The sequence below is a fragment of the Vulpes lagopus genome, chromosome 23 (genome assembly GCF_018345385.1).
Source record: "Vulpes lagopus strain Blue_001 chromosome 23, ASM1834538v1, whole genome shotgun sequence".
NCBI classification, from domain to species: Eukaryota; Metazoa; Chordata; class Mammalia; order Carnivora; family Canidae; genus Vulpes; species Vulpes lagopus.
Genome location: NC_054846.1, coordinates 47,963,057 through 47,975,420, shown reverse-complemented (window position 1 = coordinate 47,975,420; position 12,364 = coordinate 47,963,057). Strand labels below are relative to the sequence as shown.

The following is a 12,364-nucleotide window of genomic DNA, read 5'->3' as shown; positions in this document are numbered from 1 at the left end:
TGTCAAATAATGGAGTAATGGAGAGAAGGCTGGACTGCCCTGGATCTTTCTCTGATGGAACCAATCATCTTAACTGGATTCTTACTGCCAAACTTCCTCAAAAAGGAGCTTACAGTGTGGTCTCCACTTTATCTCTTAATCCTTGTTTGACATGTTGCATGCTGCTTTCTGCTCCCACCAACCCACTGATACCAAATTCATTAGGTTTTTCTCAGGTCTCATCTTGCGTGACTACTCCATGGCATTTGATACTAATGATCTGTAATTTAAGCTCAGAAATCTGTTGTATATATTCCAGAAAGGGAAAGTGTGCTTTTAGATTGTTTAGATTGACTGCAGGTTGATGTAAAGTGAGGTTAAAGAGCATGTGTGGCTCTGGGTATCTGATATCCTGAAAAATGTCCAGGAGCTCTGCCCTCTAGGAATGAAGGTGGGTTGGATAAGTCCTGACTCATAGTCCAGTATCTCCTGTGGAATTCTGGAAGGAGCTGAGCAGGGACCTCTGGGGGAAGCTTCCTGGGCCCTTAGATCTGGGAAGTATTCTGTAGGGAAGAGTTGGAAGTCTCACTCTCTAGTTTCTAAGGACTCATGGGTAGAAAATATAAAGAGATAGGTTTTAGTTTAGTATTAAGGAAGGATGTTCTAGAATTGAAGGAGTCCCAAACTAGAGCTGATTGCCATGTAAAGTAGTGAGTTCCACTGTGTGGTGATGGTCTTCTAGGAAGACTTCATTTCATTTTAGTTCAGTAACACTTACGAGACATTAGCCTGGGCCCTCTGCTCATCTCACTCCATACTCTTCCTTGTTGATCTACTTGTGTGGCTTTAATTTCATTTAAATTACATTAATGATTTAGCAGTTTATATCTCCAGTCCAGACCTTTCCTCAAAACTGGATATCCAGCTGCCTCTGTAGTTATCATCCCACTGCCGCATGTCTCCTAGGCACTTTGCTTACCATGCGCCATGCATGTGTATAAAACTGCGTTCCCAAACTTGTGCCTCCTTCCAGTGGTGCATTAGGGGTGAGACAATGAGCAGTTCATTGTAATTTAGGCAGAGAATTTAAAAACAGTAATAAAGTTGACTAGCCACTAGTCAGCTCTGGGTGTCAGATATCCTCTCTCTGCCCCTGCCTCCTCCTCTGCCTGACCCAGTGAGTAGCGTGAAGCTAGTCAAGCCACAGAGCTTTGAATTGAGCTGTACCACTTCCTCTCCTTGAGCCCCACATCCCATTTGGTTACCAAGGCCTCCTTCACATCTCCTATATGTTCCTTGCTCATTATCTCTACAGTCTTTGCCTAGCTCTGAACTACTACCCAGCCTTTTCAGGGTATTGTTTTTGTTGTCCCCAGAAAAATATTTGTAAACCACAACTCTTCAGAGGCTCTCCCTTGCCTGTGGCCAACCTCTTCTCTTAGCAAGAAAGTTCTGTGATCTTTCCCTATTTCTGGTATCTTCTTCCATGTTTCCATGTATCCCAGTGCTCCTACTTAAGGCTGTTTTGTCTATTTATTTCTTTTCTTGTCTGTCCCATTGAACAAATTGTGAGCCTCTTAGAGGCAGGGGCTAAGTCTTACATTTTGTTTTTGTTTTTGTTTTTTAAGTCTTATATTTTGAGCCCTAAGTGCCTGTCTACTATTAAACATCAGTAAATGTTTGGTTGACTCGACTTATGAGGGTACGACATCCTGTCTAGAGGGAAAGATCATTTATAAATTATAAGAAAAAACAAGGACAACCTCTTAGTTTAAATTCTGACCTCTTGGGCAGCCCAGGTGGCTCAGTGGTTTAGCACCTGCCTTTGGCCCAGGACGTGATCCTGGAGTCCCAGGATTGAGTCCCACGTCAGGCTCCCTGCATGGAGCCTGCTTCTCCCTCTGCCTGTGTCTCTGCCTCTCTCTCTGATGAATAAGTAAATAAAATCTTAAAAAAAAAAAAAAAAATTCTGACCTCTTATCCTTTTGCATGGTCTCTTCTCTATTTGTAGAAAGCTTCTTGCTAGAGACTTAAATGTGAACTTAAGGCCCTGCCCAGCTATCACCAACTTGCATGCTCCTTCTGTCCCTCCTCCCGCCTTATATTCCTCCCTCTCTGCTGTAATAAAAGTTACAAACTGGTGCATTGGAAAGAACATAGGCTTTGGGGTGAGGTAGACCTGGGTTCAATTCTTGGCACTGTCAGTTTTTAGCTATGGGACCTGTGGTGACCCCTCTCATTTTCTCATCTGTAGAAGGTAGGCAACAATACCTTCTAGCATCATCACATTGAGGAATCACCTGCCAAGGCAGGTAAGATCCTTAGCATATTGCAGGCCATCAGAAAATGGTAGCTGCTAGAGGCTCCAGGTGCTCACATTTAGATCTGGAGCCCAGTACCCACGGTGCTAGAGGCAGGGTGCCTTTCTTGGGCAGGGTGGGACCTGTGGCTAATGGGTTAGCCTTCTGAGGTCTGTTTACATTTCCTAGACTCAGACTCTATAGCTGGAATGTGAATGTTCCCAACTTGTCTTTTCCCTTTCTTGTAGGCTCCCAGGCCAGTGCCAGTACTTGGGCTTGCCGGTGGCGGATTACTTCAAGCAGTGGATTAATCTGAAAAAGGTACCGTGTCTGAGCCCCATGTGGGTGCTTCCTTTGGGTCTCCTGTGCCTTCAATCCCCTCCCTAACTCACTTTTTTTATTCATTTCTCTTTTTGTTGTCATCTCTTTCCTTTTCTTTGTGTTCTCTTTTCTCAACATCCTTCCTTCCTTTTCCCCAACTAATATGCACTGGAAGATTGTGGTTCTTTCTGGGAGTGGGGAGCTGCTTGGGGATCAGGCTTCAGGGTAGAATATGACACCGTCCTATGTGGTGTCATCCAGATGTGCAGAGAAGTCCTAAAGAAGGGGATTTTCTAGGTTCTTGCTCAGATCTGAGTCCCTGGGCTGAGCTGCATTGTTCTTAGGAGAGCTGTGGTGCTAGCTGAGTCTCTGGGAAAGTATCCTTCTTTGATGTGATCATGAGTGTGGCCTCTGACCCTCCTGAGTGGCCCTGGGGTGTCCCTCTGGTTGGGAGGTAGAATTGGTTCAGGCTGGCTTTGGTCCTGCCTCGCCCCAGTGGAGCCTTGCTCATGTGAGAAGGATCGTGGAAACTAGAGTCCAGTTACCTCTGGGTATGAGGAAGGACATTGGCCCTAATGCAGTACCAAGTGCCAGGGGAGTGGGTGCCGGGGCTGTGGGCTGGGAGGGACCCCATGTGGCTATGAAATTGGGCCCTAGTGGAGAATGAATTACCCAGAAAAGTGTACTTTTCCAGTGTGTGCTATACTTCTCAGGTAAGCAGAAGAAAGGAGGTGTAGGTATAGATTCCCAAGATCCCTGCTCTGTTGGAATCCTTCCTCCAGGAGGCCCAGTCTACTAGAAAGACTCACTCCCATAATATTGATACAAGGGTAATAGCCTTGGAGCAGCCTCAAAACCCCATGCTGCTGATCAGCTTGGTGACGCCCAGGAAATCAGAGAAGAGAGAACACACCAGGGTTCAGAGTGGTGGCTCCCGGGGGGCTTAGAGAAGAGAGAGGTCATTGAAGGCTAAGATGTATTGTGAGGATTTGGGTCTTGAACTGGGTATTCGATGGAATATGGGTCTGAAAGAGAAAGACTTTCCGGGCAAAGGGAGCGGCATGCTTTTGGTGTATGTATGAGTTGGAGCTAAGTGAGCATGTGGAAGAAGAGGAGAGGAGAATGACTTTGGACTTAGTTCCATTGATCTCAGGGCAGCCATTCTTTATGGCAACATTTGTGAGCTTCTCTATTTTTGCCTGGTACTCAGATCCTTCACACTTGGTCCTTGGCTTGTTTGTACTTTAACCCTTACCCACCTCTCCAAATGATCTCCCTTGGACCGGAGCAGTCGCTATTTATTACCTTCCATCTTTGGCTGAGGGGGCCAGGCTCTGTCCTATCTTCAGGTCGTGGCCTATGGCCTTACCTCAGTCTGAAGCGTCCCCCAGTCATATTCATCAGGCACATTCGATCTTGAGGATTCAGCTCAGATATCACCTCTTCTGAGAAGGTCAGCAGTCAGTCTCTTGTCTTGAGACTCCTTGACCCTTTGGATATCAGTGATCTTTGAGTATTGAAACTGAGTCCCTATATGTTTCCTCAAAGACCTATCCATCTGGGGCATGGAGATTGAGGCTGGTTCCTCTCTGCGTCTGAAGTGGCCAGATCAGGGCTGTGTACAGAGGACGTGCCAGTGGCTAGTGGCTGGTGATGATCTTTGAGAGCTGGCTCCACAAGCCCTCTCACTCAGGGCTTGGTGGAGCTCTGCACGAGGGTGTGGCTAGGTCTGCGCTCCTGGAAGACAGCATACCAGCTGTCAGAGTGCATCTGAGGCTACTTGCTGGCCTCAGCAAATGCAATGTGAAGGCCCGGCCAGGCGAGGCAGGCGCTGACCATGAACAATTGCTCTGTGAAGTTCACTAGACTTTTTGGTGTCTGGATAACTCTCTGCCTCTAGGTTCCTTGGCAGAGAGGCAGGAAAAAGCCAACCCGTGTGTTAACATTGCCACTCAAGGCTACCTTGATGCTGCCGGGATTGGAGGCAGGCTGTTCTGAGCCTGTTCAGCAGAGTTCTCTGCCAGACTGTGCTGAACCGTAGGAGGGAAATGAGTACAGGTAGAAACTGGAGACTCTGTTCCCAGGTGGCCTTGTGATTGCCTCTTGGTAGGTAAACTGAGCAGGTTTAGGAAAAACAAGAATGGCATTAGGTGAGTGGCATTAGAGGGGTCTAATCTCTTCCTTCCCCAAATCATGTTCCAGCTATGTCAGAGGGCCCAGCAGGAGAGATGACTCAGTTCAGAACTTTGGGCCAGTCCTTGCCAGCAGCTATTCAAAAGAGAGGCTGCAGGGCCCTGGAGGTCCAGGGTCCTGGTGATCTTTTTGACTTATACTGCATGAATTAGTGCATGGTGCACAAAGATTCCTCCTCCCTTAAAATGAGTAACAGTAAGAGCAAGCCAGAGAGATCATTGCCAGGGTTGCGTGGGTATTGTGCAACGTATTACTCCATGCCCTTCTTTCGCCCTGTATGACCCAGGTCCTGGCTGTCTCCAGGACTGCCAAGACTTGCCCAGTGAGTGAACTGGAGCTGAATTCACCATCCCCATTTCTTAAGGCCTCTGCTGTCCAGAAATGATGTGCACTGTGTCAGGGAAGAGCAGCTTTTCAGTGGCCAGGCTTCCACATCTCCCGCCTCCACCTACTTCCCCTGTAGCAGAGTGGAGCAAGCCAGTGTTTGCTGACATTTGGAGTGTCATTGAATGATCTTACACTCTTATTGAACTGTCAGCTTAGAGAAGACTTGGGGCCCTGCTCCCAGCTCTCTTCAGGAGGTCAGAGCTGTCATTGAGGAGCCAGAAGAACACATATACACACACACACACATACAGGTGCATAAATACCCACGTGTTTACTTATGTGAATGATTATACCCAAGTAGGCATATCCAAAATTGTATGTATGTTTCCATCCATACGTAGGGGTGTATATACGTAGTTATGTATTCACCTTCAGAAATATATGGAAATATACACCAGCACACCTTTATACATACGTATCGTAAAACATGAAGACATTTGGAGATAGATGTATATAGCTATATCATATATGTATATATATAAATATACATACCTTCATCAATAAATACATATTCTTAAGTGCCCTCTGTGTTCCAGGTACTGTACTAGGCCTGGAGACATAACAGGAAAAATGGATATTAAATAATTCTTATTGTGTCGTAACACTGCTAAATCCAGAGTCATGGCATCATTCAAAAGTGCACCTGACTGGGAAGGGCGGGGGTGCAGGGTCAGAAAATAGTTCCCTGAGGAAGGGTGTCTAAGCTGAGATCTGAAGGATGAGTAGGAATTGGCTAAGCATGTGGCAAGGCCCTGAGGTAAGGAGAGGCTTGGCAGCTTCATGGGATGAGAATGTGAGTTCAGTGGGAGTGGAGAATTTTTGTGTCCTCTGTTCACTAGTCTGTTCTCATCACTTTGAATAGTTCCTAGCACACAGTGATGTTTAGTCATTATTTGTTGAATGAATGACTGCTTAGAGCATAGAGAATGTGGGGAAGACAGGAGAGTGGCATTGGATAAAACTGGAGGGGGAGGCCACACTTTAGATTTTGATCTTTATCCTTAGGGTTAGGGGGAGGCTATTGAAGGGTACTAAATGTAGGAGAGGTGTCATTGGATTTGCTTTTTGAAAAAGCTCTTGCTACAGTGTAGAAAGAGCTGAGAGTTAATACAGGGGTATCAGTACTGGCTTTTCTTATTGGGGCTATTAGTTGACATCTTAGGGAGGGAGAAATCGTTGTATGGACAACATTGCTGAACTTGTAGCATTCTTGTCCCCCCTGCCTCCCTCCAGGTGCTTGCGACAACCAAAAACACTCCCTCGCTGCCAGATACACATACGTTTCCAGCAGCCTAGACATGGGTGAAAGTGGGGAGGTACTGTCCCCGGTTGAGAACCATAGAATTAGAGCATTGCTCCAGCCCAGGTGAAAGATGATCATTACCAGGATTGAACTGATAGCAGTGGGAATGTAGAAGACTGGATTTGATTCTATGGTGTTAAGTGGTACAGTCAGTTTTGCTATAATGCAACATAGACCTTCTTTTTTTTTTTTTTTTTAATTTTTTTTTTATTTATTTATGATAGGCACACAGTGAGAGAGAGAGAGAGGCAGAGACATAGGCAGAGGGAGAAGCAGGCTCCATGCACTGGGAGCCTGATGTGGGATTCGATCCCGAGTCTCCAGGATCGCGCCCTGGGCCAAAGGCAGGCGCCAAACCGCTGCGCCACCCAGGGATCCCAACATAGACCTTCTTAAAAATCACCGTGCTATGAAAAGTTGTAATAAAAAGTTGCAATAAAAAATGGGGTTAGGAGCACAATACTCAAAAACTTCATCAATGACATATAAAAAAGATAGGAATTTAATAAAAGTGGTAGCAAAATTTTACACATGTTAAATGACTAAGAAATACATAAATACTACAGTAAATATGGCAGTCTACCTTGGAAAAAAACCCCTCAAGTTTCTTGGCAGTGCGTAAGAAAGGTTGCAGCTTGTGAGTTATTGCGCAGGAGCGTTCTCTGGAATCATTTGGTAAGTTGTAGCCAGGTGAACGTGACTTATATATGTAGTGTTCTAGAAAGCTACTATGTTTGAACTGTGAGCATGTGTGCATTCTGCATGTTCTTACATAGCTCTCTTCAGCTGTGTATACTTTCCTGTGTTTATGTAGTATTGATTATGGACAAAATGACACATAAACAAAAAAGCAAAATTTACATTATGCTAAACTGTTTCCTAATACATTGACTACATGAGAATTTGCTCTTTCAAAAACAAGTATTATAGCAGAATGGACTACAAAAGACAGGAAAGGGTGATTGGCTATGAAGGTTGATGATGGAGGAAACTACAATGACTCAAGGTTTATGATTTGAGCAACTGGATGAATTGAAGTGAACGTACTGAGTTAATGGAAGGAGGAGAAGTTTGGAGATAAGAAGAGAAGATGCATTGGGACATGTAGAGTTCAGAGGCTTGCAGATGTTCTCGTGAAGCTACAGAGGGGTAGTTGAATATATAGGTCCGGGCTCAGGGATAAGGGATAGATATGAGCTACAGATTCAGAGGAGTCACTGGTGTATGAATGACCATTGAAACCATGAGAGCATAGAGTACACAGGATAAGAAGAAATGAGGACCTAGGATGAGCACTGAGAAATACCAACACTTAATAGAGGAGGAAGAGTCAGACATAGAGAAGGAGTGGTCACCGATAGTAGTGATAAAAGTTCTTATTTATTGATTGCATTTCCGGTGGTAGACCCATGTTATCCAATATAGTTGCCAATTTTTTTCATTTTAAAGTTTAATTAAAATATAAATAAACTTTCTTGAAGAACTTTTAAGTATATTTAGAACAACCTGTGTTGGTGAGTTTACATTTTCAACTGTCAGCAGTTTACAATCTAAATACAGATCTAGTATTTCTAATGAAGGTTTAGTGTCTGAATTGACATGTACTTTAAGTCTAAATTACACACTTAAATACAACATAGTTCATTAATTTTTTCTTGTTCACTAATTTTTATATTATTGCTTCTTGAAATGATCACCTGTTATTATTTGTTTATCTTTTGCGTTTTAAGGTTGAAAAAACAGGCACGTAGTGATGATGCAACTTGCTTGTGTCCCACGTTGATACCTGGCAGAGGTAGAATGTAAATTTAGCTTTGCCTGACCCTTTGTGCTGAAGAGAGTAAAGAGGGTAAAAACAAGAGAGTAAAGAGTGGTAGAGAAGGGGTAGACCAGGAGTGGGTGGTGCCATGGAAACCAAGGAAAGAAAGAGTTTTCAGGACAAGAGGACTGGTCAGTTTGCAGAGCCATGTAACAGAAAGGCTGAGCAACAAGTGCCTAAGATGGAAGGGCTTCGGCGACCTTGGTGAAAACTCGGTGGCGCGAGAGGGACTGGAGCCAAATTGGAACGAATTGGGGAGTAAATGAGGCAATGGAGAAATTTTAACCTTTTCAGAAATGCTGCTTTGAAGGAGAGAGAAAGGACAAGAGCCGTGAAGGGGCAAGTGTGGGGTTGAGGCAGGTGGTATGTTGTAAGATGGAGACAAGTGCTTGTTTGTAGGCAGTGTTAGAGAAGGAACGTTGGAAAATGGCAGGCATGAGTGAGGTCTTGGAGCCGGTGAGAAGAGGTGGGGTCGAGAAAACAGTGGAATGGAAATTGGCTCTCTGCAGGAAGAAGGCCCCTCTTCTGCCACGAGGGGGAAGGTGGTGGTGGTAGGTGTGGTAGAGGCGGAAGGTGTGCGAACTTGCTGACAAGTGGAAGTAGTCCCCATCTGATGGCTTGTATTTTTCTCTATGAAGCCAGTGAGCTAATAACTAATAGGGGAGGGACTGGAAAGGTGTGTAGACAGTAGGAAAGGATTGTTGTAGTTTTAGTAAAAAGAAATGTGAGCCAACTTGAGACATAGAGTAGGATTTCTAAGCAGTATTGAGAGTCCCATTGAGCTTGATGGCATTCAGTCATGGTGGAACCACTGTTCAGTTGTAGGACTTTTCTTTTTTACATTTTTTTTATTTTTCTTTTTTTATTTTTTAAAAGATTTTATTAAGAAAAAAATTGTATTTATTTATTCATGAGAGACACAGAGAGAGAGAGGCAGAGACATAGGCAGAGGAAGAACAGGCTCTCTGCAGGAGCCCGATGTGGGACTCGATCCCAGACCCCGGGATCATGCCCTGTCAAAAGCAAACACCCAACTACTGAGCCACCCATGCATCCCTCTTTTTTTTAAGATTTTATTTATTTATTCATGGAAGAGAGAGAGCGGAAGAGGGAGAAGCAGGCTCCATGCAAAGCATGCCAAAGGCAGCGCTAAACCACTGAGTCACCCGGGCTGCCCTGTAGGACTTTTCTTTAGCAGAGCTTGGCTGCCTGGCTGTAGGCATGCCGAAAGCAGACATTTAGATTCATCCAAAGTGGAGACTTTCCCAAGAAGTGTGATGAAAGAAACAAAGGAGTTGTTGAAAATACTGGCAACACTGGTTGCCGAGATGGACTATGAGATCTCAGCTGGATATTGAGGAAAGACAAGACAGCAGGGGGCCTGATGGATATGGAAAAAGTTTAAGGCGAGGAAAGGTATATAGAAATCAGGTGTAGTTGAGCATGCCACATGGAAAGATAAGAGGTTATGGTTAGACTAGGATGTCTGAGTTAGTGAATTCAGAGATGGGGCAGTTCTCCGTGTTGACAGGTTCCAAGGTGTGCCCATGGAGTGAGTAGCTAAGATTGGATGGAGGAAAATGTTAACAAGAGGTTAAGAAAGGGAGTATGTGGATACACACATGCACACATAATGTGTATGTTCTTACTGCATGTGCATGGACACATGGGGATAAATGTACATATAGATACACGTCTGCGTGTATGCACATACAGTTCATGTACATTCAGACCAGGCCGTGCAAGCGCATGCACAACATGCAAATGATCTGGAATTCCCTCGCCTGTTTAGATGGGCTTTGTGGGAAGCAGGTGGGCAGTCTTAGGAGGATTCTGAGGCAGTCCTGTCCAACAGGGCTCAACCAGTCATGCTTAGAAGTTGTAGGGAGGGGGCCACCTAGAATTTAACAGACCCAGATGTGCCAGGATCACTGTTCCACTTTTCCTCTGCCGTCTGTGCTATCTGCCCTGCTGTAATTTCTGGGTATTCTGAAGGGGGTGGGGGTGGGACCAGCTGTGAAAGAGAGAGTAAGGATGAGGAGACCTCCATGGGCCCCTCCAAGAAGGAGAAGCATTTCTCCAAGAAGCCTTTCTGTCTCCCCCCTCCCCTGGGAGCGGAGAGCAGGAGAAACTGCTGAAGGGAAGGTTGGTGTCTACGATTGAGCGCGACTTTTTCTGACCTTGGAGCATTCTGAGTCCCAATCAGTGCAGTAATAAATTAAGGCTTATGGAGGAATAAATTCTTGGCCTTAATGAAGTTCTTTGCTGGGGGCCATAGGCAGGTCAGCAGGTCGGGATGATGCAGATTGGAGGCTCCAGTGAGTGGGCTCAGCTAGCTGGGAAGCCATCAGGAGTGAAAAGATCTGTAAGTCTGTTGGTCAGGTCACTATTTTGGAGCTGTGGGGATAAAGCTGCTCCAGTAATAGGCAGCCTGAGGAAGCTGGGACTCTTTAGCATGGTGGCTACATGGTGCCACCTGCAGAGCACCTCCATTAGGGTTATTCAGAAGCTAATTTGAAAGAGGAAGAAAAAAAGAACAAAACAACTGAAAACCAAGACAGGGGTGTGAAGATCTAGGGGCCCTGCAAGGTGTTTTGTTTTATTTTGGAGGGCCGGGGGTTTGTGCCAAGATGAATGCTTCTGGATCACTCAGTGGTCAGACCCAGATGGGCTGTAGTCCAAGTCTTTGGCATCATCCAAAATACAGAGCATTGTCTGTTGGGCAGTGGGCAGTTATGGGCCGCTATCCTGGTGGGAGCCAGCTCTGAGGCCAGGGCCTCTAGCTGTCTTTGGGAAGAAATATGTACACAGAGGACAGGATATAGAGCGCCAGGTATAAATGAGGAAGAGGTGGGGACACAGGCATGGGACAAGGAAGGGGGTGAGTGGGACAGCAGCCTGGAGTGCTTGCTGCTGGATTTGATGCTGAAGTCCTGGGAGGAGCCAGACTTGGGGACTGGTGGCCCCTGAATTGTAGAGCTGAAACTAGAACCCAGGCCTCAAGACTCCACATTCTGAGCTCTTTCTCCCATCATCTCATCCTCTGCAATGTCTGCCTTTGGGCATGAGCTTTTGGGATGTGGTCCAGAGGTAGCAGAGGGAACAGTGCAGTATTTGGGATCAGGGGCAGCGGGAGCTGGCGAGAATATCTCCTTTCTTCGTATCTCCCTGCCCCCATGGTGTAGTGCCCTGCCCGGCTTTTCCTTTAAATATGTCTTACAGCTGTCTGAACTCTGAAATTTCTTTCACTCCTTCCCTCGCCTTGTTAACATGTGTTGCCTTTGGGGTAATCAGGGAAAAAATATTATGTCCTTTTACAATTACCGGGTTTTGGAATATTAAAATGTCTCGCTGCATCGGCACTGTTATTTTGATTGGTATTCTAACCTTTGACTAGCCCATAAAGCGCGCCGCTCCTGAAGCCAATATTGCAGGACTGAAATTTAATTCCGAAATGATTCCAGATAATAGGGAGACAGATAATATATGCATGAAGGATATTATGTTTGGACTAACTGCAGCAGGGCCAGGGCTGGGGAGCTGAATAATAGCCCAGAGTGAGTTATAATCTGTGGGACAGAAATGCCTTACTGTCAGGGCCAGGAGAGGAACTCTTAAATCAAAGGCACAGGAAAGGGTGCGATTGTAGTGTGCTTGTTTTGACAGGAAAAGCACTGGAGCCAAGAGGGTAGGTATGGAAGGCTGTGGCCCAACCTGTCCCTTGAGCAAAGTACCCAAGCCTCTGGATGGACTGTCTCATTGCAGCATCCCTAGCTTTGTATCTCCTGTCTCTCTAATATTTTGGCAATATCAAACTTCTTGCCATTCTTCAAATACACTCTTCAAAGGGACTGTTCACTTCCCTTTGCTCATTCTGTTCCCTTTGCCTACATTGCCTTTCCTCTTTTAGTATGTTGGGAAAACTCCTGTTCATCCTTCAAAACCCTCCTCTATAAAGCCTTTTCTGATGTTCCTCGACCCCTGATAGAAGTAGTCGATTACCTCCTCCTTTGTATGGTTTCAGCACTTTGTGAATGAATGTATTACGTGCTTTTGTAATTA

At 45.4% G+C, this 12,364-nt stretch overlaps 1 protein-coding gene across 7 annotated transcripts in view; it reads left to right on the top strand.

The window, feature by feature from the left end:
* ERI3 (ERI1 exoribonuclease family member 3) overlaps window positions 1-12,364 on the top strand; it is a 126,655-nt gene that overhangs the window by 63,268 nt on the left and 51,023 nt on the right. For all 7 annotated transcript variants that reach the window (XM_041738140.1, XM_041738137.1, XM_041738136.1 and 4 more), the window contains one exon: window positions 2,528-2,600. In XM_041738140.1, coding sequence (XP_041594074.1) covers window positions 2,528-2,600 — 73 coding nt within the window. The remainder of the gene's footprint in view (window positions 1-2,527; window positions 2,601-12,364) is intronic.